The sequence below is a fragment of the Anabrus simplex genome, chromosome 1 (genome assembly GCF_040414725.1).
Source record: "Anabrus simplex isolate iqAnaSimp1 chromosome 1, ASM4041472v1, whole genome shotgun sequence".
Lineage (NCBI taxonomy): Eukaryota > Metazoa > Arthropoda > Insecta > Orthoptera > Tettigoniidae > Anabrus > Anabrus simplex.
The window spans coordinates 867,521,759-867,548,986 of record NC_090265.1 but is presented as its reverse complement, the minus strand read 5'-3'; the positions used below and the strand labels follow the sequence as shown (position 1 = coordinate 867,548,986).

The 27,228-nt window shown below is 39.3% G+C and overlaps 1 protein-coding gene across 1 annotated transcript in view; it reads left to right on the top strand.

The window, feature by feature from the left end:
• The window catches only part of LOC136874283 (zinc finger protein 585A), a 178,337-nt gene that overhangs the window by 29,947 nt on the left and 121,162 nt on the right, over window positions 1-27,228 (top strand). The window contains exon 3 of the mRNA XM_067147915.2: window positions 5,916-6,065. Coding sequence (XP_067004016.2) covers window positions 5,916-6,065 — 150 coding nt within the window. The remainder of the gene's footprint in view (window positions 1-5,915; window positions 6,066-27,228) is intronic.

Below are 27,228 nucleotides of genomic sequence, written 5' to 3'. Positions count from 1 at the left end.
AGCCTATGTGCTATGTAGTGCACAGAAACAGTTTGTTTGATTTTGTATCTACTGTTATGAACTAATCCATTTTGCGCACCAAGCACAGAAGCAGCACTGTCTGTTCCAATGCCAACTATCGTTTATCCAGATTACCATTCTGAAATACCAATTTTTTAAAGTTTCTTTTCAAGTGCCTCCATGTATGATGTCATCATTACTCCATAGACTGCTTTGATATAGCTCTCCATGCCACCCTGTCAAATTTAGCCAAATCATTCTCTTCTCACCAGTTCAATTCAGTATTCATTCGTGATTCGATCTACCCATCTCACCTTCAGCATTTTTCTGTAACACCACATTTCAAAAGCTTCTATTCTCTCTTTTTCTGAGCTAGTTATCCATGTTTCACTTCTGTACAAAAGTATTCAAATACATCTCTCAATGTTCAAAGTGAGCAAATTTCTTTTCTTAAGGAAGGTTTTCCTTGCTTATGCTAATGTGCATTTTATGTCATCCCTACTTTTGCAATCATCAGTTATTCCGCTAGCCAAGTAACAGTATTTATCTACTTCATTTAAGACTTCATTTCCTAATCTAACATCTCCTGCATCACCTGACTTAGTTTGATTTCACTCCATAACTGTTTTTTTTTTGGGGGGGGGGGGGGTTATTTATCTTCATCTTGTACTCTGAGGATCAAAGCAGCCTTTGGGCTGAATATCCAACATTTTTAAGATACCAGTTTAAGAAATGTGATCGAAATACAAGTTATAAAACCAGTTTCACACTGTAATGTGGGAAAGAATTCGGATCAGATCTAAAGAAATTAGTTATAAATTGATGTGTAATATATATCTATTAATTTTATTTACTTGACGTTAATATATACTAATGTGTATGAAGATTGCAACACCAAGAAGGAAACATGTGATTGAAATGTACTTTATACTGCAGATTAGGTACATGACAATATACAAATTATTAAGTATACAGATCTGTACATGACTTCAAGCTAGTAGTATTTCTTGTAGTTTGTTCTTTCCATGGAATTGCTTCTTCTTCTTCTTCTTCTTCTTCTTCTTCTTCTTGTTGTCTAATTATGTTAACTTTACTTTATTATTACACTACTCTAATTGACCATTGCCACTGGGATATTTCTCATTTGCAGTGTATTTGGTAATAATAATAATAATAATAATAATAATAATAATAATAATAATAATAATAATAATAATAATAATAATAAAAAACAAAATTCCTCAACTAGAAAGTGACTTGCAGTGTGCAAGGAGGCCTGTCATTATAATCAAAACTTCCAATCTCGATTGTGACTGGCAGCAGACAAGATTGATTGCCAATATAATCAATACTCCCCAACTCAATTGTAACTGCATTAGGAAAAGGGGCTTGTCATTATAATAACAGCACAACTCAATTTTGACTGGCAGTAGGGAAGGTGTCTGCCATTATAATGAAAAATCCTCAACTGGAATGTGTCTGGAAGTAGAAAAGGGAGCTTGCTATTGCAACAAAAACTCTCCAAACTGATTGTGACTGGCAGTAGGCAATAGGCATGTTGTTTCTTGGATAACGCTAAGAGACATGCAATCTAATAAAATCTTATTCACTGCATGTGCAGTAATTTATGTATACAATGTAGAATACCATAACAAAGCATGGGTATATTTGCTAGTTTTAATTAAAATGAAAATTTCCATATTTGAATATGAATGGCAGTAGGTAACTGAGCCTGCTATTATAGTATGAACTGAACTCAATTGTGAATAGCAGTGGAAATGGGGGCATGCCATTATCACCACAACTTCCCAACTCATATTTTACTTTGGAAACTACGTATGGGGACCTCCCATGTTGTTTCTTGGATAACGCTAAGAGACATGCAATCTAATAAAATCTTATTCACTGCATGTGCAGTAATTTATGTATACAATGTAGAATACCATAACAAAGCATGGGTATATTTGCTAGTTTTAATTAAATTGTTTCTTTTTCAGGTATGTTACTATGTTTTCTTTTTCAGGTAGTTTATGAATTTATTCATTCAAAATTAGTTTTGGGGGACTGAAAACCTAACAGTTATAATAAATTCAATAAGTCAAAACTGAAGAGCAATGGCTTCAGATTTCACAAATTGGCCTAATATATCAGTATTGTATGTATTTTTGGTCAAAAAGAAAAGAATGAGCGAGTGGTATTGTATAAGTTACTTGCATGTATACTTTCCTCAGAAACAATTGAACCTATAGACACAATGTTTTTTGTAGGTATCCACAGGGTTTCTATCTATGGAGCAGGTGATTTATATTTTGATAACCAAGTAAGTCGGCTGTGCAGTTAGGGGCATGCAGCTGTGAGCTTGCATTCAGGAGATAGTGGGTTTGAATACCACTCTCGGCAGCCCTGAAGATGGTTTTCCGTGGTTTCCCATTTTCACACCTGACAATGCTGGGGCTGTACCTTAATTAAGGCCATGGTCGCTTCCTTCCCACTTCTAGCCCTTTCCTTTCCCATTGTTGTTATAAGACCTATCTGTGTCGGTGTGGTGTAAAGCCAATTGTAAAAAAATATATATATTTTGATAACATATCAAATGCGAGGAACGTACGATATCATGCGCTCATTCATTTTTTGAGTTACTATACATATGGCATACCTTTAAAATGTTCACCAGATTCTTTTCCTTGTCACTTGTGAGGAGGGATCTATCTACAGGTGCTGGATAGTATGAAAGCAACTTATTTTAAACCATTCTTTCCTTTGCTGAATGGTCAGTGTACTGGACTTCAGTTTAGAGGGTCCCAGATTCAGTTCAAAACTAACACATGGAGGTCCAACTAATGATATAAACATCAAATCAGCTGCTGTTTCTCAGAAGTAGTGAATTTCTAAGAAATTAAATAATTATGTTTATTGCTCTAAATGATTGCTCACGTTCTTTAGTTAATGTTATAAGAGTATTTGTAACTGCTGCAAGTCTAGCTCCTTTGCTGAATGGTCAATGTACTGGACTTCGGTTCAGAGGGGCCCAGATTCAGTTCCCAGCTGGGTTGGGGATTTTAACTATATAATATAGTTAATACTTGTGGTTCAGAAACTAGGTGTTTATGTTTGTTTCAGTACACATCTTCATCTACACACAACACATCACACATAAAACCACCACAGAAACATGCAATAGTGAATACATTCCTCTACATAGGGTGTCAGGAAAGGCATCCAGCCATAAAATTGGGTTGAATCTGTGCAAAGTGCTGATCCCAGGTAACTGGGAAAGGGCCAGGAAGAAGAAGAGGAGAATAGTTTGCAGCTGCTATAAGTGGTTTCATGAAAATCATCACACACTCTACCCACATAGTATTCACACATCCATTAATTGAAGTTTACTGTGCACACATTCAAAAGTTTGCTAATTCTCAAATTTATTTATCAGCAAAGATTGGATTTTGATTTTGTATCAATGTAGACTTATCCATAATATTTAAGTTTTCCACTAATTTATAGTATTTTACCCTGCATCTGAATTCACCTAATGTAGGGATGAGAAATTAGACAGTCATGTAGTGGACCATTTATGACCCTCAGTGTCTGACCGATCATCAGTCGCTAAGAAGCAGGGTGCCAGATACACAAATGCCACTGTGGCTATCACAGTTTGATTTTGAAAAGAAGTCTGAATAACAGATGAAAATTGAGAACAACTGCCCAAATGTGAACTAGGAACAATTGAAGAAGAATGGCTTGGATTTAAGCAAACCCTTGTATAGCCTATACTGCAGTCAATATTGTTGGCAAAACAAGCAGCAGAGAGAGAGAGAAACCCCATAGTGGAAAGAACTATCTGAACAGCAATAAAGGAGAGAAATGAAATGAGATAACATCAGTAAGGTGTGGCAAGGAAAGAAGAGAAGTTAGAAGAGCTCAGTCAGCTGTACGGAGACCTGAAGCTTAAGAGACAAGAATAATTTCTAATGAGAAAGAGTAAACCTAGACTGAATTCGCACAGAAACTAGAAGAAGACAACAAGAACAATAAGAAACTGCTATATCAAGTGGTGAGAAGTAAGAAAAACAACTGTGAAGGAACAAAGGCCCTGGAGAACAAAGATCGAAACATTCATTGGAATAACAAAGAGGTAAGAGATGAGATAGGACAGTGTTTTGAAAAATTATATAATGTTGAAAATTTAAATATCGAACAACAGGAGACTACAGAGAAAAAAAAAATATGGAGTCCCCTATAACATGGATGGAAGTGGGAAATGCCCTAAAGAACCTTAGTCAAGCTAAGGCAGCAGGCATAGATGATGTTAGTGCTGACATGATCAAAGCTGTTGGAGTGCAGGGATTGCAGTGGTTGTTTAGAGTCTGAAATGCTGTTTGGAAAGAAGAAAAACTACCTGAAGACTGGACTAAAGGAGTCATTATTCCTCTGTTTAAGAAAGGAAACAGACAGAAACCCAAGAAACCCAGCTGGTATAGTGGCATCACTCTTCTGTCTCATCAGCAGAAAATAAGGGAACGAATCATTGAACAGAGATTAAGAATGATTATTGAACTACAGCTTGAAGATAAGCGGTATGATTTCAGGAGGAATAAGGCAACAACAGACCTAACATTTCCTGGAGAAGAACTTGGAAAAAGGAAAAGATGTCATCTTCATTTTCCTAGATATTGAGAAGGCTTACAGCAGTGTAAAAAAAAAAAAAAAAAAGTGTTTCAATGAAAAAAGTTATGATCATTGCCAGAGTTTTGTCCAAATAGGCAATGAATATTCAAAGTTGTTTGAGACTAGGCAGGGTGTATATCAAGGCAGTGTACTATCACCACTTTTATTCAGCACTGTAATGGATGAAATAATGAAAAGACTTAAGAGACTCAACAACAACTCAGAGTTTAAAGCTCTTGCCTTTGCAGATGGTGTTATGATATGTGGTGATAATGAGGCCGAAATACAGCAGAAGCTGAATGACTGGAATGCTATATTCAGGCAATTTAATTTCAAGATAAACAAGTCCAAAACGGTAGTGTTGCCTGTTAGTCAACATAACATCTGTAGTAACATCACTCTGGATGGATTAAAGTTTGAACAAGTACATCAGTTCTGTTATCTAGGCAGTATAGTAACAACTATCACTAATCACTAATAGAGCACAGAATGGAACACAGTTTTGTCATCATGTGAAAACATTTCTTTGGGATAAGCAAGTTCCATTCAGATCAAAATTAATACTCTATAGAAGCTTATTTGTGCCAGTTAACCACATACAGTCTAGAAACGTGCATCCAAACCAACAGGAATATCAGCAAACTACAAGCAGTGGAAATGAAGTTCTTAAGAACCATGATTCAAAAAACAAGGCAGGAAAAATAAGAAATGACGTGATACACCAACTTGTTGAAGTGAAACAACCCCTTAGTAAGATCTGTGTTGAAGCCAGGCTGAAATGGATTGGTCATCTCAAAAGAATGGACCGACAAAGAACAGCTAGAGTGTGGTTTGGGAAGAAACTCGAAAGCAAAAGATAAAGAGGTCAGCCAAGGAAGAGATGGAGCAATCAGATAAGAAATTATCTAGCTGAGCGAGTCTGGATTTGTGGCAGAAGGCACCTATATGGATAGAAATAAGTGGAGAGCGTTCATTCACCGCACCTGGGAAACTGGAACTGGTTCAGGATGATGATGATGTTTTGAGACAGTTTTTCTGAGGGCTTTACTGTATTTTGTTTGATAAAAATTACATTTTATTCCACTTACTATATATGTCAGGAAAATAATTTCATGCCATTCACATACCATTCATTTTTAATATTTTCAGTGGCTATTGTAAAATACTAGGTAATGATCTCCAGATTATCATCTACTTTATTTAATGGAAAGTAATATATTCAGACTTTTCTTCGTTTTGTTCCACAGGTAGCTGAGGAAGATCTGTTACCCTTGAGTGTATGCACTCTCTGTATTTCAAATTTGATGAATTTCCATCAATTTGTCAATACTTGCTATGAAGCCAATACCAAACTGATTTCATTGCTTCAGTCTGCTGGATTTACGTATGAAGATGAGGTAATTCTTTCTTATATTGAGTGGTTTTATTATTTATTTAACATATTGGTTTTAGTGCCAGAGATGCCTGAGGACGTGTTTGGCTCACCTAGGTTTGACACCCGTGGGTGACCTGCATGTCTGGGTGTCGAACGATAATGATAATGAGGTGGGGAGAGAGTGAAACCCTGTGTCAGCACATAGCATTTGCCTGTCGAATAACACCAAGGTGTCTGCCCATGGCTTAATGTCACCATCCGACAGGTGAATCACGATCAGCAGTGTCATATGCCCTCACTCCATATGAACACTGCAGAGAGGTTTGGAATTGAATACAGGCTTTTGGCACACAATCTAGTGATAAGAAATTGTATACCACCACTTCTACCCTGCCGGCTGACATTCTGATGGCAATTTTTTTTTTCCACCAATGGAACTCAAACTGGTTAACAATAGTGTCGGACAGTATAGACTTGATGCCTTAATGATCACGGCCACCAGGTGGTGAAATTATTACCAAGGTTACCATGTTAGTTCAGTGAAGAGAAAGTATTTGAGTTTCTCAACCACTTTATTCCCTGTAGGTCCTACAGGATTTATTTTTTAAACTGTATTTAATCTCAATTGTTGTTCATTTGAAAATGTAATTGCAGGGTATTTTGGATAAAAACTTTCATATTCATGTCCTTTAATTCCTGAAGCACTAATTATGTCATATGATTGGTTTTTATGGTGCCATTAGTGACCTCTGAATGGTCAGTGTACTCGCCTTCAGTACAGAGAGACCCAGATTTGATTCCCGGCCAGGCCAGGGATTTTATCTGCATGTGGTAAAATTCCCTGGCTCAGAGACTGGTTGTTTGTGTTTGTCTTATACTCACCTCTTCTTAATGTGCCATTTTCTAGCAAAGGTTGGCGATAAACATGGTGATCTTGAATTTGAATGCAGCAATGCAGAACAGGGACATTGTGCTCAACGCGTATCAGTCCACGAGATTCTTCAACCGCAGTGTTCATTGTCTGTCAGATCTCTGACATCCTTCTATTCTTCCTTGTATGGCAAGTTGTTGGGTTCTATAATTATCATTCCTCATTATATGGCTGAAGAATTCTAGCTTCCACTTTTTTATGGTCAACATGATTTCAGTCTTCATTCCTCGTCAATTCAGGACCACAGAATTCTAGATTCTGTCTGTCCACAAAATGTAAAGCATCCATCTGTATACCCACATTTCAAATACCTCCAGTCTCTTGCAGAGAGTGTGAGGAAGTGTCCATCCTTCCATTTCATACAGAAATGTGCAAAAGATGCAGGCGCAGACCAGACGGAGCCTTAGGTTCAGTTGTAGTTTGCGGTTGGTGAGCAATTTCCTCATCTGCATGAAGATGCTTCTTGTGCATTCGATGCTAATCCCGATTTCTTGGCTGCAGTCCCAGTGCTCATTGAGGTAGCATCCTAGGTACTGATATTAGTGAACCTTAGTGATGGTCTCATTGCCAAGAGTGAGCTGTGTGTGGACGTTTTGCTGTTTACTGATGACCATGAACTGTGTGTTCTATACAGTAACAAATCATTTAACACAATCACAATTTTATTCATACAACTCAACACCGTCTTTGAAACTACATAATGTAGAACAAAACTGTCTTCTTCTGCTGGAAATCAATTACTCGCACAAGGTATAACTTACATTCTGCACATTCTCCCACCCTGAGAAAAGCAGTTTTGCAACACATCCACAAACGGAAATGAACATTCTGAAAATTATAGCCTTACACTGCACTCATAGATGTGAGCCACTATAAGTCTAGTTTCTTGAGTGGTCAAACAGCTCTACCACAGCGAGTCTTGAATTCACTCCTGTTTTCAGTTCTGGAATCACTACTGGTAACATCTTCATTGATTACTGCCTCACCTGGGGAACCATAGTGAGTCTTGAAGCGACTTCTATTTTGAATTCTGGAGTCACTACTGGGAACATCCTTGTTGATTGCTGCCTCTCCTCTTCGGTGTTGAGAAGCATTGGTAAAATCCTTCTTCTCAAGACAGTTTATCTCTCGAGGATAAAGTCGTTGTACTGGATGAAACAAGACACCAGTTGCTGTCTGAATCCTAACCAGACGAGTCACTTTGTCTCTTCCAGGTAACAGTTCTACCACTCTTCTTAAGGACCAGTTGATTTATTTCTTGTCGTCGCTCTCCACCAACACAGTGTCTCTAACTTGGACGGATCACTGTTGCTTTTGGCTCTGTGATCAAAGAAATCCCAAGTATTCCTGTTTGAAGCAATTTCTAAGGCTCTCTTAAACAGATTGTAGATAACGCCATCTGTCGTTCAAACTGCAGGATTAAACTCGGTCTAAGTTGGTTACATCACTACCCTCTGGATTCTGTAGGAACATGGAGGAGCATAGTGTTTTGAGTTCATCTTCTGCAGAAACATGCTCGTAAGTTAGAGGTCTGTTGTTCATCAGATTTTCACAATCGCACAAAGAGTACACATTTCTTCATAATTTAGACAAGCTTTGCCCAGATTACGGTGTAGCAAATCCTTTAAAATCCGAATAAGTCTTTCCCAGAATCCTCTCCAACAGTTTGCTGTGGGAGGGTTCAGCTTCCAGGTTATTTCCAGAAGACTGCATGTCTTCTCTATTTCTATTTCAGTCCAGTCCAATTTTTCCTGTGAAATTCGTCCCATTGTCAGAATAAATGGTACTCACTCTTCCTGTTCTTGCTACAAATCTGTGAGGAGCTTAGACATAAGCTACCGTAGTAAGTGAAGTGATCCCCCCCAGATGCATAGTCTGATATACCGCACAAGTGAAAATAAAAATCCATCCCTTTTCTGCATCTCGTAGAAATACAAGGCCTGCTAGGTCTGTATCAGTGATCTGGAAAGTACCGTATTTCACGGCATAATCGTCGCACTTTTTATACCAAAATTTTCGAAAAAAATTGTAGGGTGCGACCATTATACGATGAATATTTAATACCAGTATTTGTATTACTCAAAAAATGTATTTATAACTAAATTGTATTTGATACAAATTTAAGATGCACGTAATACTCGCTTTTATACATCAAAATAATTAAAATAGTCTAAAACAAAATTCGTAATTTTTCGCAACAATTCGGCGAACGTTTTTCCAACCTGAAAATAAAAATGAACGTATTAAGTTAATTTGTCATTAATTTGAGTATTAAAGTTAAAATATTACACTTGCAAAAAATTATCGCTTTGTTGTGAAATGCGGACTTACCGGTACGCAATTTATTCCAAATCTTCGGTGTCGCTATCGCAGGTTTCGCTATCTGATGCGCCGTCCTCGCCTCTGTTAATACCAGTATCAGATTCTTCGTCTCCCTGCCACACTGCGTCATCTTCGGAACCGTCTAGTGCATTCGAAATCCCAGTCCTTTTGAAGCTCTTGGAGACTAGTTCAGGTGGTATAAGATCCCAACTCTTCTTCACCCACGAGAATAACAAGTCCAAGGGTGGACGCCTGATATTTCCGGCGGGCGTCAATTGCTGATCGCCGCTTATCATCCACTCGTTGTAAAATCGACGTAAGTGGTCTTTAAAGGGTTTATTAACACATACGTCTAGTGGCTGCAAAGCAGATGTTAGGCCACCAGGAATGACTATCTGTCGTGTCTTATTTGTAGTGAGAATTTGCTTCACTTCGTTCACGAGGTGACCTCGGAAACTATCTAAAACAAGCAGAGCTGGTTGTTTTAGTAGTGCACCAGGTCTTCTATTCCACACAGTTTTAACCCAGTCCAGCATGAGTTCTACGTCCATCCAACCCTTTGGTTGCACTCGTACATGAATTCCACGGGGAAACTGTATATTCTTAGGCATCGTTTTCCTCTTGAAAATGATGTAAGGCGGCATCTTTCTCCCGTCAGCTGTAATGGCTAGCATTGCCGTGCATCGCAACTTCTCACTACCGCTGGTTTTCATTAATACACTCCGTGATCCTTTTAGCGCAATAGTGCTGTTGCGAGGCATATCAAAAAAAGATTGGAGTCTGATCGGCATTACCGATTTGAGAAAGCAAGTACGAAGTTTCCTTGCGCAAACGTATGACAAATCGGTGAAAATTTACAATCTTGTCCGTGTAATCAGCAGGCTTAGTGTTGTTCTCCTTCGCACTGACGGATTGTGTCGTCGCATGAACCCCTTAATCCACCCACGAGTCGCCTTAAACTGAGTTACCGGTATGTTGTGTTTGCGCGCTACCTCCTGTCCCTTAATTTGTAACATTTCATAATTATGATACACTGCAGCCATTGTTACGTATTTCACGGACGTACCTAAACACTTCTTCGTCAATTATAGGAAACTTCCCTGTTTTTGGACCTCTAAACGCGCGTCTAGAAGGGTTTGTGCTTTTTAGCTTGTTTTTTACTTTCCGCCAGTCACGCACCAACTTTTCACTCACAGGAAATTTTCTTTCTGCAGCTCTGTTCCCGTGCTGTTCGGCGAAGCCAATTACGCTTAGCTTAAAGCCCGCAGAATAGTTTCTATATTTACCCATAATCGCTTATAAATGCTTCACACGTTAATGTTTTGCGATATAAATGACTTTCCGTAATTGTTCACTATTAAAACGAATTATTTCTGCAAACACCCAAAACACAAATTAAAAACTTAAATTCTCACACACACATGTCTACAGTAATCACGTAAATCTGAAACAAATAAATGCATCTGTGATCTGTCCATTCCAGAGCAGCCAATACTGTTAGGCAGCAAGGAAGCATGCAACAATTTATCAGTTTAGCTCGTTGGTTGCGACACACTACTGCGCTTGCGCAAAGCTCGCAAACCGGAGCTCTAGCTAGCGCGGTGTAGATCTACTGTATAGTTGACTGTATTCCGAGACGTCAGTAACAAAAATTCATTTTTTTCAATTTCTTTTAAACATACGGTAATTAGGTTAATATTTCTTCCCAGTTATTGATGATTTTACATTACATTACTGACGAGTTTATAAAATAAAACTTTAATAGCATTGGATAATAATTATCTTGACTGCTTGGATAAAAGTTTTCATCCCATGCCCGGACACTTATGACGTAGTAGTAAGATAAGAGTCTAGCGATGACAACTGAGACATCGTAAATAATTCGGCTGAATAATTCCGTGGAAATCTGCGTTATCGTCTTGGATTTCACTTCGTGCGCAATAACACAGGAGCCGGCCCCATGGTGTAGGGGTAGCGTGCTTGCCTCTTACACGGAGGCCTCGGGTTCAATTCACGGCCGGGTCAGGGAATTTTACCTGTATCTGAGGGCTGGTTCGAGGTCCATTCAACCTACCTAGCCGGTATTTCCTGGCGACGTTGCCGATAAGCGATAACTTACAGCCTTACGTATTTCAAATGGGAACTCATAATATGTAGGTGGTGAATAAATAGTACACTGTCTCGCGACCACGTTGTCAAACTGCCGATAGTCTACCGGTAAGCCATGCGTCGTACATATACCGGTATTATTTATTTATACGTTGTGCAACATGTCACAAACGTGACTGTGTTGCCAAATTGCCCATAAACCATACACGTATTTAAATTGCGCATTCATGTGCAACTTACGTTGCAGTTCCATTTACCTTTTAACCAGATTAGTGAACAAAATTTGGACGTGCGGCGATTATGTAATTAAAGGTTTAAAGTCCGATTTTTGTATTGAAAATAAAGGATGCGACGATTACGCGGTGGCGACGATTATGCCGTGAAATACGGTACTCGATGCCTTGATTCGAACCTGTGGTAATGGAGGGAAAGGTACTTCCAAAGCTTTAGCAGAGTTATGACAACAGATCACACATCTCCAAACAACTGCTGTTATTGTTCTTCTTCCTCTAAGAATCCAAACCCTTTGGCACAACAAAACAAGTAGCGTGTGTGTCCCAGCATGATTATGAAAATAATGTTGTTCAATCATCCTTTCAACCATGACATGTCTTGATGGTAGCACAATTAGGTATCTTCTGGAGTGTCATCAGAATCAACAACTCTTGATTTCATGCAAAGAATTCCTTTGTTATCTGTGAACACCTGCAGATTCTTCAATTGCTCTTTTCTTTCTTCTTTATAAAGAGTTTCACTTTGGATAAGGAAGAACAGCTTCTTCTCATCATAGATAAATTCTTTGCTACCAATTTCTGTAGATACACGATCCCTATGATTACATTGTCTAAATCTCAAAATCCAAGCAATAGTCCTAACGATTTTAGTGTATCCAGAGAATTGTGAGCTTAGTTGCAGTAAACTTTCACAACAGTGATCTTGGCAGTTAAAACTGTTTTTCTTCTTTCCCTGTTGAGTTCTTCCAATACTGGTTCAGGATGGTTAAAGACCCATTCTTCTTTTTTACTTTTAAGCCAAGAGGGGCACTCCCACCATCCAGATCTCCAAAGCTGTGCTGGTGAACATCTTCTAGACAGCAGGTCTGCTGGGTTGAGACTGCCCGGAATGTGCCTCCATGAATCAGCCTACTGTACTTGTGAATCTCCTTTACCCATTTCTCTACAAACACAGACCAATGTCCTTTGTTTTCTATCCAGGATAAGACTACTGTTGAGTCAGAACAAAACACTGTATGTATATTATCCTGATGTAAGCATCGCAGGCTCAGCCGAGACATCCTAACTCCAAGGAGCGCACCCATCAGTTCGAGACGAGGTAGTGTTAGTTCCTTCAAAGGTGCCACTGCAGATTTAGCCATCAGAAGGCTCAGTTTGATATCATTTTCATCTTCTGTCTTCAAAAAATATACAATAACCAAACGCCTTTTTGCTGGCGTCGACAAATACATGCAACGAGCTGTGGTCATTCAGGAAAATCCATCTAGGTATCCGGCAGTCATGTAGGTATTGTAGCTGCTGGTTTCATCAATGGAATTCTTCACAAATATCTTCTGGTAAAACCTCATCCCATTCTATCTTCCTTTGCCACATCTTCTATAGAATGAATTTGGGAATAAGGGTTACTGGGGCCGAAAATCCAACCGGATCACATATATTCTGCACGCTGGAGAGTACCACCCTTCGGTTACCAAACCTGTAGGTAAGCTGAAGTTGCATCCGAATTCATCTACGTCACAATGCCATCAAAGTCCTAAGACATTTTCAGTTGTGCCAACATTACAATCTGAGGAATTTACCCAACCCTTCAAACTGAAACCTGCAGAGGACATCAACTCTTGTGCCTTTAAAATAAATGGCCCAATCTCTTCTTTTGACACAACTCCAGTAAGACAGTTGTCCACATAAAATGCAAGTTTCATTTTATTAGCTACTTCCTTCAAATGAGTTGGGGCACCATCCAGAAGGTGGTTCAGTACAGAAACCAATAAGAAGGGACTGGAACAGACACCAAAAACTACTCTGCAATGTCTAAAAGTGGCAACCTTTCCCTTATCCCACCAAAGAAAACAAAGCATATCTCTATCTTCAGGATGAAATATAATCTGCAGGAAGGCCTTCTCTATATCAGTAATTAGATCTATAGGGTAGGATCGGAAATTGGGGAGTACAGATGGAACAACATCTGTGAGGTTTGGTCCAGGTTTGAGGCACTTATTTAAGGAATTACCATTTCTGTCCTTATTGGAAGCTTCAAACACTGGCCTAATCTTTGTAGTGCCACTGTCTTTCAGCACAGCTCGGTGAGGCAGATAATGCGTAGGTCCATCCAAAACCTCGTTTGCAGCGCCTTCAGTGATCCCCTTGTTTTCCCATTCTTGAAACAGTTCATCATAATCCTGAAATTTCTGCATTCGTCGTAACTTTCTTGAAGTGCTCAACAATAGTTTCTCAGTAACTTCACGATTTGATTCCACTGAAGTACAACTGTCAGTCCAAGGTAGTTTAAACAATGTAGTGTCCAGATGCTTCTTCTCTTTTCCCAGTCTTATCGAAGAACATCTTGACCTGTTGTTTCCCTTCTTCCTTTTTGATCTGTTCTCCAGGATCTTTTATACGCATAGTTTCAATTTCGCACAAATCCACTACTCTTGTTGATTGAGTCGATGTAAGTAGAGTATAAGACGAGGCAGTTGGTGAGGTGGTCTCAGAAGGGCCCATAAATGTCCACCCCAAACAAGTTCTCACAGCCACAAGATTCTTGTATACATGCACAAAGTCTGGCGTGGTTATCTGACCCCCAGACATAAGCTCCTAACAATACCTGTATGTCACTAGCACTGTTATCATCACATTGTCTAACATCAGTAAGTTCAACTCCCTTACCAAACCAAACCAAACCAAACCCCATGGCACTACAGCCTTTAAAGGGCCTTGGCCTACCGAGCGACCGCTGCTCAGCCCAAAGGCCTGCAGATTACGAGGTGTCGTGTGGTCAGAACGATGAATCCTCTCGGCCGTTATTCTTGGCTTTCTTGACCGGGGCCGCTATCTCACCATCAGTTAGCTCCTCAATTCTAATCACGTAGGCTGAGTGGACCTCAAACCAGCCCTCAGGTCCAGGTAAAAATCCGTGACCTGGCCGGGAATCGAACCCGGGGCCTCCGGGTAAGAGGCAGGCACGATATCCCTACACCACGGGGCCGGCTTCAACTCCCTTACCCTTCAGTAAATGAAACAAGTCAGCCTCAACTATGGGAGCACTACCACAAATACAATCAGAGCCTGACACTGTAACCTCACATCTGTTTTTCTTGTTCATACCCAGCAGAGTTATTTGATAGGACTCGAAGTAAACAGGTGCTGTTTTCCTACCTCCAAATAATTATTGACTAAGGGTTACCTTTCCTGTTTGTTCCAACTCTAATTTCCTAGCACAAGTCTTCTTTATGTAGCTTTTCTGTGATCCACTGACACAAAGAACTCTCACTCTGTGCGTGGATCCACCAACAACTACCTTAGCAACTAAAGTCTGCAGATAGGTCACTTGTCCTTCGTTACTACCTGCTATCATGCTAACTGTATTTGAAACTGAATCATCTTTAGGTTCACCGGGGGCTGTCTTCACACACATCAAAGCATAATGTTTCCCTCTGCAAAACGGACACTTCACAAACATCTTACACTTAGCACTGACATATCCCTGTCGTAGACACCTAAAACAAACTCCCTTTTTCTTTAACATCCCTTGGCATTCTTCTCGACAGCAATCAATAGCTACAGCACAGTCTTGAGAAGGATGTTTGGTTCTGCTACAAAACACGCACCGGGCGAGTTGGCCGTGCGCGTAGAGGCGCGCGGCTGTGAGCTTGCATCCGGGAGATAGTAGGTTCGAGTCCCACTATCGGCAGCCCTGAAGATGGTTTTCCGTGGTTTCCCATTTTCACACCAGGCAAATGCTGGGGCTGTACCTTAATTAAGGCCACGGCCGCTTCCTTCCAATTCCTAGGCCTTTCCTATCCCATCGTCGCCATAAGACCTATCTGTGTCGGTGCGACGTAAAGCCCCTAGCAAAAAAAAACAAAACACGCATGCTATTTCTCTGTTGTTCTTGTTTCCCTTACTACCCAAAACATCCTCTACTGAAATTAAAGCAGCTGCTGAAGGTACTTCCCTCTTCTTAATCTTGATTTTATCATCTTGCTTAACTTGACGTACCCTCTCATTAGCTTTAAAAGAACCTTGTCTTAACTTGTTCCATCAACCTCGGTCTTTAAGAAGGCTAACAGTTCTGTCAAGCAACAGTCAGGTTCCTTGGTAGATGTTTCTTTTGATACACAGTACCTGTCCCAAGTTTTAAACGTTACCTCTGGTAAGGTACTCTCCACAAGAGGAAATAACATTGCTGCATATTTTTCCTTTGTCACTCGTAATAAATCAAGCATTCTCAACACTCCTTCCCAGAATGTCATACAGTTGTGCTATGGATCTTAAGCTGTCTTTCTTTAATACCAAGGATAAAAGTTCCCTAACATAGTATTCAATAAGTAACTCATCCTACCCATACCTAGACTTCAACAATTCTATAGCCTTTTCATAGTTTTCCTTGGAAGGAGGAAAGTTTTCTACCAGTTTCTGAGCAGGTGGACCAGGTTCCATACACTGAATCAAATAAACAAATTCGTCTTCATCTATAAGGCTGCCATCTTAATGTATTTAGTAAATTGCACCCAAAACCCAATCCAACCTTTCACATTCCCACGAAACCTTTTGAACTCTAGTTTTGGTAGTCTTAATAATCTCTGATTGGAAGAATGTGATCAGTTACTATTGACTTCAGAAACAGCTGGATCTCCAACTTGTAAGGCCTGCACCTTTTCTCTAACCTTAAAAAAATTCAGTTCAAACTCAATGCAATTGTCGATCTCTGTTTCAAGCACGGTACTTCCAGCAGCAGTTCATTGTAGATATCATTATCAATACGTATTAACTTCTAGTATCTTTCCACAAGTGAAGCATACCTGCTATGAATTCCACGTGGTCACAATCAGCAAGATTCAGTAGTTCTACAAGCTTGTTCACTTTGCGAGTAAACACGCCGTACAATACTTGTCGTTCGGTCATCGTTCTTCTAATTTATCTTGATGTTAAAATTGCCTGTAATCCTGTCATGGTTGCCAAGTGTTCTATACAATAACAAATCATTTACCTTAACACAATCACAATTTTATTCATACAACTCAACACCATCTTCAAACAAAACTGCAACCAAGGAAACTACCTAACATAGAACAAAATACAGTCTTTCTTCTACCGGAAATTGATTACTCGCACAAGGTATAACTTATGTTCTCCACACTGTGTTTTCTTAATATTTATCTTCAACTCTCTGCTGCTGCTGCTAGCCGAAATCACTTTGTCTAATAATACCTGAAGGTCCTCTGCTTTGTCTTCCAGCAATACTGTGTCGTCCACATAATGGAGGTTGTTCAGATGCTCCTCATTGATACTGATTCCTACTATAGATGGTTCTTCCTGAGCTTCTGCGCTGAGTAAATGTTGAAGAGTAGAGGTGTTAGTAGTCCGACTCATTGGCTGAATGGTCAGCGTTGAGGCCTTCGGTTCAGAGGGTCCCAGGTTCAATTCCTGGCTGGGTCAGGGATTTTAATCGCCTCTGATTAATTCTTCTGGCCAGGGTCTTGGTGTTTGTGTTTGTCCCAATACTTTCCTCTTCATATTCAAACAACACACTACACTACCAACCACCACAGAAACATGCAATAGTGATTACATTCCTCCATGCAGGGTTGGCATCAGGAAGGGCATCCGGCCGTAAAACAGGGCCACATACACATGTTCACACTCGCGTCCCCAGATTCGTGGGGAAAGCAGCAGAGAAAGAAGAAGAAGGAGAGGGGTGTTAGTACACAGCCTTATTGAACACTGTGGTGGATATCTATTTCTTCTGACATGTTTTCCTCGATCTTGACTGCTGCTTTCTGACCCCAGTACAAGTTGGCAGTGATACACGTATCTCGTGTATCAAGTCCCGTGTACTGCAGAAACTCCATCTTTCTTTGCTGGACTTTGCCGAATGCCTTTTCTTAGTCTATGAACATGCATAGACTTCCTTGTTCATTTCTGAGCAATGCTGGACAAGCACTTGAATACAGAAAAGAGTATCACTAGTCCTGGCACCATTCCTGAATCAGAATTATGTCTCATTGATCACTTCTTTGCATTTAGCGTGGATCCTAGTATGAAAAATCTTAGAATATCTTCAGGGTATGGCTCATTAGACTGATGGTTCTGTGGTCTTTGCATTATCTGGCATTTATCTTTGAGGGAAGAGTGATAAAAGTGGATCTTCTAGGATTATTCTGGTTGAGTAGATTTTGTTGAAAAGCTCTATCATCCAGGAGTTTGAGGAACTCTCCATGCTCTTCCCATCAGGCTTGGGAGCCTTACCATTTTTCACGTGGCAGATGACATGCCTAACCTCATCCTTTGAAAAGGTGGGAAGTGTGTTTTTCTCATTCACACGATGTTCTTCAGGTCTATCAATGCTGACAGTTTTTCTGTATTTTCCAGAATCTGAGTTTGTCAGTGCAATTGTTCTTGTCCACCAGAACATGATGGCCTCTTTCCTATTTAACCTGAGGCACTCCTTTATCTTTTTATGCTGATTAAAAGTGTCATTCTTTTGCTGCAGTAGTTCTACTTCTTGACAACTTTTCATCATCCACTGTTCTTTGGCAGTCACAAGCTTTCTTTTCATTTCTTTGTGCAGTTGGTTGTACTTATGCAGCTCTCATTTTTTTCCACTTCTGCTGCTCCTTCATGAGCTCCAGTATCTCATCAGTCATCCATGGTTGCTTCTTGATCTTTTTCTCAAGGATTAAGTGTAGTTTCCCTGCATCTATCAGCATCTGATTCACTTCTGTCTGCAAGGCTTCTATTTCTCTATCAAAGTTCTTAATTTTGTCAAAATCTTTGGACAGGTCATGCTGAATCCTCTTTCGAATTGTTTCATTTTTGATCTTGCTGATGACTTATCCTCGCAGGTCTTGGGGCATTTCAAGCAAAACTGTGGTTTAAATCATTTACTCAGGAAAGCTTAGTCTCTCACGAATGATCTCCAAACTTTTCCTTTAAATATGGTTATCCACCGAACAAATATCTCACACAGCATCATACACATCGAATGGACCCTTAATCTAAGATGCAATGACCTTCAATCCAACTTGAACAAGTAATGAAATTATCAGTTATCATTTGATGAAGTCAAAAGTGTTCCTCAATCCAGCATAACGCTCTAACTTCAGTATAAATAACTCAGATATGGAAACTGCAAATTGATCATATAAATAAAAATTAACTTCACAAAATAAGTTAATTAAGAATCCTTAAATAAGTGCATGAAACAAACCATGTTCAACATGAAAGGAAAATATATATGAAAATATTTTACATCAATTCCATAAGGTTTAATTTAATTATAGTTAATTAATTTTCAGATTAACTCCAACAAAGAAAACAATTACTGTACATGAAAGCCTCTTCATTAAACGCAATAATTATTAAAGAAAGTTTAATATTATGATGACAATTTTGTAGTATATCTTGGTTAACAATAAACAGAATTGTTTAAACATCAGGTCCAAAAAGAAAGGTTGTACAATCATTAACTTGATCTCTTAACATCCTTAAAATAAATAAAATGCGCACATACAAATTTAAGTTCCATCTCTGTTATATTATATCGGCATATGGTATAGACTTGAACTCCAAACTCAAAAACAAGAATTACTTCAAAATAGCAAAACACAACCTAACACTATTCAGCAGTAAACCTATGATACACGATATTCAAACAACTATAACTTATAAATACATCGAAAACAAAATAATTACTTGTGTGATATAGATTAGTGGTAAGAACCGGTCACTATCAGCTGAGGTGTCACGCAAGAGACCTATCTACGTCTAACTTATGTTATTGTTGTTGTTGTTGTTTGGGTTATCAGTCCATAGACTATTTAATGCAGCTCTCCATGCCACCCTATCTGTGCTAACCTTTTCATTCCCACAAAATGATTACATCCTACATCTACTCTAATCTGTTTGCCATATTCATACCTTGGTCTACTTCTGCCATTTTTACTGCCTACACTTCCCCCAAAAACTAACTGAACAAGACCCAGGTGTCTTAAGCTGTGCCCTTTCATTCTGTCTCTTCTTCTGGTCATATTTTGCCAAATCGTTCTCCTCTCACCAATTTGATTTAGTATCTCTTAATTTGTGATTCAATCTAACCATCTCACCTTCAGCATTCTTCTGTAATACCACATTTCAAAAGCTTGTATTCTCTTTCTGAGCTAGTGTTGTCGTCTATGTTTCACTTCCATACAATGCCATGCTTCAGACGAAAGCCTACAAAAACTTCTAATTCTTGTACCAGTGTTAAAAGTGAGCAAATTTCTTTTCTTAAGAAAGGCCTTTCTTGCTTGTGCTAGTCTGCATTTTATGTCCTCCTTACTTCTGTAATCATTAGTTATTGTACTACCCAAGTAACAATATCCATTTACTTCCTTTAAGACTTCATTTCCTAATCTAGTATTTCCTTCATCACCAGACTTCATTTGACTGCACTCCATTACCTTTGTTTTGGATTTATTTATTTTTGTCTTGTACTCCTTCACCAAGACTGTGTCCATACCACTCATGTTGCTCCAGGTCTTCTGCAGACTCAGATAGTATAACAATATTATTGGCATATTTCAGAGTTTTGATTTCCACTCCTTGGATTATGATACCTATTCCAAATTCCTCTTTGATTTCTTTTATTGCCTGTTCTAAGTAAACATGGAAAAGTTGAAGAGACAAAATGCAGCCTTGTCACACTCCTTTCTGGATTGCTGCTGCTTTGTCATAGCCTTCGATTCTTATCACTGCAGACTGATGTATGTACAGATTGTAGATAATCCTTCTTTTTTGGTATCTAATCGTGATCACCTTCAGAATCTTTAATAGCTTGGCCCAGTCAACATTATTGAATGCATTTTGTAGATATACAAATGCCATGTACATAGACCTGCATTTCTTAATCCGTTCCTCTAAGATCAGACGTAAAGTCACGATCACTTCACGTCAAACTTTGCAACGTTTTTGTAATGCTACTCTATCATAGGAAATCACCCAGAACAAATCGAGCTGCTTTTCTTTGGATTTTTTCCAGTTCTTGAATCAAGTAATTTTGGTAAGGGTTCCATAAACTGGAACCATACTCTAATTGGGTTCTTACCAGAGACTTATATGCCCTCTCCTATACATCCTTACTACAACCCCTAAATACCCTCATAACCATGTGCAGAGATATGTACCCTGTATTTACAATCCCATTTATGTGATTACCCAATTGAAGATTTTTCCTTATATTAATACCTAGGCACTTACAATGGTCCCCAAAAGTAACTTTCACCCCATCAACGCAGTAATTAAAACTGAGAGGACTTTCCCTATTTGTGAAGCTCACAACCTGACTTTTAACCCCGTTTATCATCATACCATTGCCTACTGTCCATTTCACAACATTATCAAGGTCATTTTGCAGTTGTTCACAATCTTGCAACTTATTTATTATTCTATACAGAATAACATCATCCAAATGACTTACCAGCAGAAATCTGGAAAATTATTGGCAAGGTCGCTGCAGAATTCCTTGCAGCACTCTTCAACAAGATCATCATCGAGAACAAACTTCCCTGTGCATGGACAACTAGCACGACAGTCCCCATCTGGAAGGGTAAAGGAGACGTGAGCAACTGCTCAACATACTGCCCAATTCGACTCCTCTGCCATACACTGAAGATATTCGAATGAGTGCTGGACAACAGGCTCAGAAACATTGTCATAGTAACGTCCAACCAGTGTGGATTTGTTAAGGGCTGAAGCACCATCGATGCCATCCATGCCACACGTCTATTGATGGAAAAACATAGGGAGAGGCAGAAGAGTGAACACATGGCATTTCTGGACCTAGTAAAAGCATTTGACCGAGTCCTACATGACCTCATCTGGCGAGCTCGTCGTAGTCATGAAGTCCCGGAAGCCTATGTAAGCTAAGTACAACTTACGTATCACAATACAACTAGTGTGGTCCAGCTGAAATCTCTCCGCCTTTTGATATCACCATGGGTGTACATCAGGACTCACCTTTATCACCATTATTATTTAATCCTCTGCTTGGATACAGCAACAGATACAGACATCGCATTTCTGGACCCTTCTTTATGCGGATGATGATGTACTTGCCCAACAAACACACCTTGGACTCCAACGCCAGACACAAACTTGGAGCGTCAAATTAGCTGAGAATGGTCTGCGCCTCAACATCCAGAAAACTGAATACCTAGAATGTGGCCTCCAAACTAGTGGGACCATAAGGATCAATAATCAAAACTTGCAGAAAATCATACATTTTAAATACATAGGATCAGTTGTCACTTCAAACTGTGATGCCACTTTTGATACCCTAGCAAGGGTAAATGCAGCTTGGCTCAAGTGGAGACAAGTCACCAGAGTCCTATGCGATAAAAAGAAGCCTCACCATCTAAAGGCACAAATTTACAAGACCATGGTACGCCCAGCAGCTATTTACAGGGCAGAATGTCGTCCAATGACAAAAAAGCATGAGCAGACTCTTCATACAATGGAAATGAAGATGCTTCGATGGACTCTTGGACTGACTCGATGTGATCACATAAGAAATGAAGATGTTCGACAAAGGCTTGGCGTCTCCGGTGGTACGGTCATGTTATGAGAAGGCAGGAAGGCTCAGTTGCTAAAACAGCTCTCCAAGTTGATCCGGGAGGAATACGACCACATGGAAGGCCTTTAAAGCGGTGGACTGACAATATCAAGGCGGACATGCACGACGCTGGTTTAAAACCTGAAGTTGTCGGCAATTGGACGAAATGGAGGAGATGTAGCAAAACAGCGGACCCCATACTTTGGGATAAATGCTAGGAAAGAGAGAGACAGAATAACATCATCCACAAAAAGTCTTATCTCTGATTCCACTTCTTTAGTCATATCATTCGTATATATAAGAAAACATAAAGGTCCAAAAATACTGCCATGAGGAATTCCCCACTTACTTATTACAGGGTCAGATAAAGCCTTGCGTACTCTAATTGTTTGAGATCTGTTTTTTAGAAATATAGCAACCCATTCAGTCACTGCTTTTTATAGTCCAATTGTACTCATTTTTACCAGTAGTCTCCCATGATCTACCCTGTCAAATGCCTTAGATACGTCAGTCACGATAGAGTCCATTTTTTTGCTAGGGGCTTTACGTCGCACCGACACAGCTAGGTCTTATGGCGACGATGGGATAGGAAAGGCCTAGGAGTTGGAAGGAAGCGGCTATGGCCTTAATTAAGGTACAGCCCCAGCATTTGCCTGGTGTGAAAATAGGAAACCACGGAAAACCATTTTCAGGGCTGCCAATAGTGGGATTCGAACCTTCTATCTCCCGGATGCAAGCTCACAGCCGCGCGCCTCTATGCGCATGGCCAACTCGCCCGGTGCGATAGAGTCCATTTGACCTCCTGAATCCAAGATATCTGCTATATCTTGCTGGAATCCTAAACTGCCTTCATTCAAACCAGTTATTAATTTTGCACACATTTCTGATATAATCAGAAGGAATGCTTTACCAAAGCTTACATGCAATGCATGTCAAACTGACTGGCCTGTAATTCTCAGCTTTATGTCTATCACCCTTCCCTTTATACACAGGGGCTACTATAACAACTCTCCATTCATTTGGTATAGCTCCTTCATGCAAATAATAATCAAATAAGTACTTCAGATATGGTACTATATCCCAACCCATAGTCTTTAGTATATCCCCCGAAACCTTGTCAATTCCAATTGCTTTTCTAGTTTTCGACTTTTGTATCTTACTCTAAATGTCATTGTTGTCATAGGTAAATTTTAATACTTCTTTAGTATTAGTCACCTCCTCTATCTGGACATTATCCTTGTAACCAACAATCTTTACATACTGCTGACTGAATACTTCTGCCTTTTGAAGATCCTTGTATACACTTTCCCCTTGTTCATTAATGATTCCTGGAATATCATTCTTGGAACCTGTTTCTGCCTTAAAGTACCTATACATACTCTTTCATTTTTTTACTAAAATCTGTATGACTGCCAGTTATGCTTGCCATCATGTTATCCTTAGCGGACTTCTTTGCTAGATTCAATTTCCTAGTACGTTACTTCAATTTCTCCTTACTTTCACAGCCATTTCTAACTCTATTTCTTTCCAACTAGCACCTCCTTCTTATTCTCTTTACTTCTATGTTATAATATAGTGGATCTTTACCATTCCTTACTACCTTTAAAGGTACAAACTTGTTTTCACATTCCTCAACAATTGCTTTAAGCTCATCCCAGAGTCTGTTTAAGTTTTTATTTACCACTAGCTGATGTACCCGTGCTTCGCTACGGGGTTCTCAGAAAGACTGACTTTGTGGTTTTCTTAACCTGAAATCAATATAGGTCATTACAAAAACTTAAGTATGAATGTAGCGATTGAAAGCAATGCTACTCGATCAAATGGAAAGCCGCATGTTTTATCACTTTTAACGAACAGTGCTGTGGTTAGATTGCGGTGCCAATCTAATAGTCCAAAGTTCCAGAGCTGGGATGACCAGGCCACAGATTGCCATGAACACTCATCTGCCATTATTCTGCTAAATATGCACACTGTTCATTCCAATCAGTGCCTCAGAGTAGGGATTGAATAGCCCGAATGCTATGATGATCCAGTGTGTTACGTACCAGTAGTATCAGAAAATTTATAAACCAGGGGAATGTCATGCTAAAGAAGAAAGTTATCTAACTCCCCAGCTACTTCCCATCAGTATTCAGACAGGCTGTTACACTCTGTACGACTGGGCGAGTTGACCGTGTGGTTAGCGGTGCGCAGCTGTGAGCTTGCATCCGAGAGATAGTGGATTCGAACCCCATTGTCGGCAGCGCTGATGATGGTATTCCGTGGTTTCCCACTTTCACACCAGTCAAATGCTGGGCCTGTACCTTAATTAAGGCCTAAGGCACTCCTAGCCCTTTCCTATCCCATCGTCGCCATAAAACCTATCTATGTCGGTGCGACGTAAATCAAATAAAAAATACTCTGTACGCAGCAGTAGTCCTATCTACCGGAGATGAAGGGCAACAGATGACACAAAGCACATCACGACAAACAATGGTCAATGTAATGTTATTGTTGATCAATGTTATGAGCTTTCTATATTGTAGGCCTTCACATTTAGTTTTCTTTCGACTCTGTGATTTGTAAAATATTTTATACCATAAACTGTAGTTTCTTATTCTCCGACTTTACATACCGATTTTCATTAAATACTGTTTACCCATTTCTGGTTACTCGGCGCTGATATGGACTTAGTAACAAAAATCCCAAATCATCAATATCTTTGTGATCATAGCCAGTACGGTAACAATGTATAAGACATGAATAATAGGAAATTTAATACTATATAACCCTAGTTATGTAGCATTCATCGATTACACCTCTAATAAGAAATATTTGAGAATTACATTTTAGGCCTTCCCCTAAACTACCATTTCACTCAGCGTGAATAAAATAATTTACAGCCTGGACTATAGCGACTTATTTCCTGACTTTGCATACCGATTTTCATCAAGATAGGACTACTAATAACAACAATATTTGAGAATTAAATTTTAGGCCTTCCCCTAAACTACCATTTTTCTCAGCGTGAATACAATTATTGATAGCCTAGATTGTAGCAACTTATTCCCCAACTTTGCATACCCATTTTCTTTAAAATACGACCACTAATAACATAAATAGTTGAGAATTCAATTTTAGGCCTTCCCCTAAACTACCATTTCACTTAGCGTGAGTAAAATGATTTATAGCCTAGATTGTAGAGGCTCATCCCCCGACTTCACATACCGGTTTTCATTAGACCACTAATAACGTAAATAGTTGAGAATTCAATTTTAGGCCTTCCCCTAAACTACTATTTCACTCAGCGTGAGTAAAATGATTTATAGCCTAGATTGTAGAGGCTCATCCTCTGACTTCACATACCGATTTTCATTAAATTCTCTTCAACCGTTTTCTCGTGATGCGTGTACATATATACAGACAGACAGACAGACAGACAGAAATTATGGAAAAGTAAAAAGTGCATTTTCTTGTGACTATGGACATGACCGATACAGAAATACCATTATTTTCAAATTCTGAGCAATGTACAGACAAAACTGTTATTTTATATATATAGATTTTCCAGCTATCATAGTTACTTTGTAAAAACTCTCTCATGTCTATTTTATCAGCCATATGGTACTGCCTAATAGTCCTAATTTTAATATCTTCCTTTCTTTAACTAACACAAAAACAGCTTTGTGATCACTAATACCATCTATTACATCTGTTTCTCTATAGAGCTTATCTGCTTTTACCAGCACCACGTCCAGAATATTCTTCCCTTTAGTTGGTTCCATGACTTTCAGAATCAGCTGTCCTTCCCATATTAACTTATTTGGCATTTGTTCGTCATGCTTCCTGTCATTTGCATTTCCTTCCCAATTGGCATCTGGTAAATTGAGATCACCTGCTACAATCACGTTCCTTTCTGTAATGTTTCCCACATAGCTCATTATCTTATCAAATAATTCTGAATCGGCATCAGCGCTACCCTTTCCCAGTCTGTACACTCCAGAGACATCAAGTTGCCTATTATCTTTAGAGATGAGCCTTTCACCTAGAATTTCATGTTTGTCATCTTTAAGTTTTTTTAGTTTACAAATTCTTCTTTCACCAGAGTGAATACTCCCCCTCCTACCATTCTACCATTCCTATCCTATCCCTACGATGCACACTCCAGTTTCGTGAGAAAATCTCTGCATCCATTATCACTTCTCAGCCATGATTCAACTCCTATTACAATATCTGGTAAGTATATATCTATTAAATTACTTAATTCTATTCCTTTCTTTACAATACTTGTACAGTTCAACACTAACATTTTGATGTCATCCCTACTTGACTTCAGATCCCTGTACCATTATCTCTGCTCCATAGACCACTCTGTTTCCCTGAACATACCTCCATGTACCATATTCCATATGTTTCATCAGTTTCAGAGAACGACTGAACCTACAGAAGTGCATACAGTACTGGAAGTAAGAACACATTGTAAAAATAAACAATGAGATAAAGAACGCTTACATGGATAATTGATTGATACGCATAAGTATACAATGAATTATAGAACATGCTCCATGTTTCAGCACTGTATTTCAGAACAAATGTTCATTACTTTTCTCTCGATATTCAATGGAAAACTGTTCAGTAGTATAAAGGTGAATGATCAGTGCTTGTTTCAGGTATTTATTTTTGTCCTAATCTCTTTATCAAGCCTCACCAGGCGAGTTGGCCATGTGGTTAGGGGCACGCAGGTGTGAACTTGCCTCCGGGAGATAGTGGGTTTGAGACCCACTGTCGGCAGTCCCGAAGATGATTTTCCGTTGTTTCCCATTTTCACACCAGGCAAATACTGAGGCTGTACCTTAATTAAGGTCACGGCTGCTTCCTTCCCACTCCTCGGCCCTTCCTATCCCATCGTCGCCATAAGACATATCTGTGTTGGTGCAATGTAAAACAAATTGTAATAAAATAAAAAAACTTGATCAAGTCTTCTCTGGAAGGATTCTGTCAGTCTTTAATGTAATCTTCA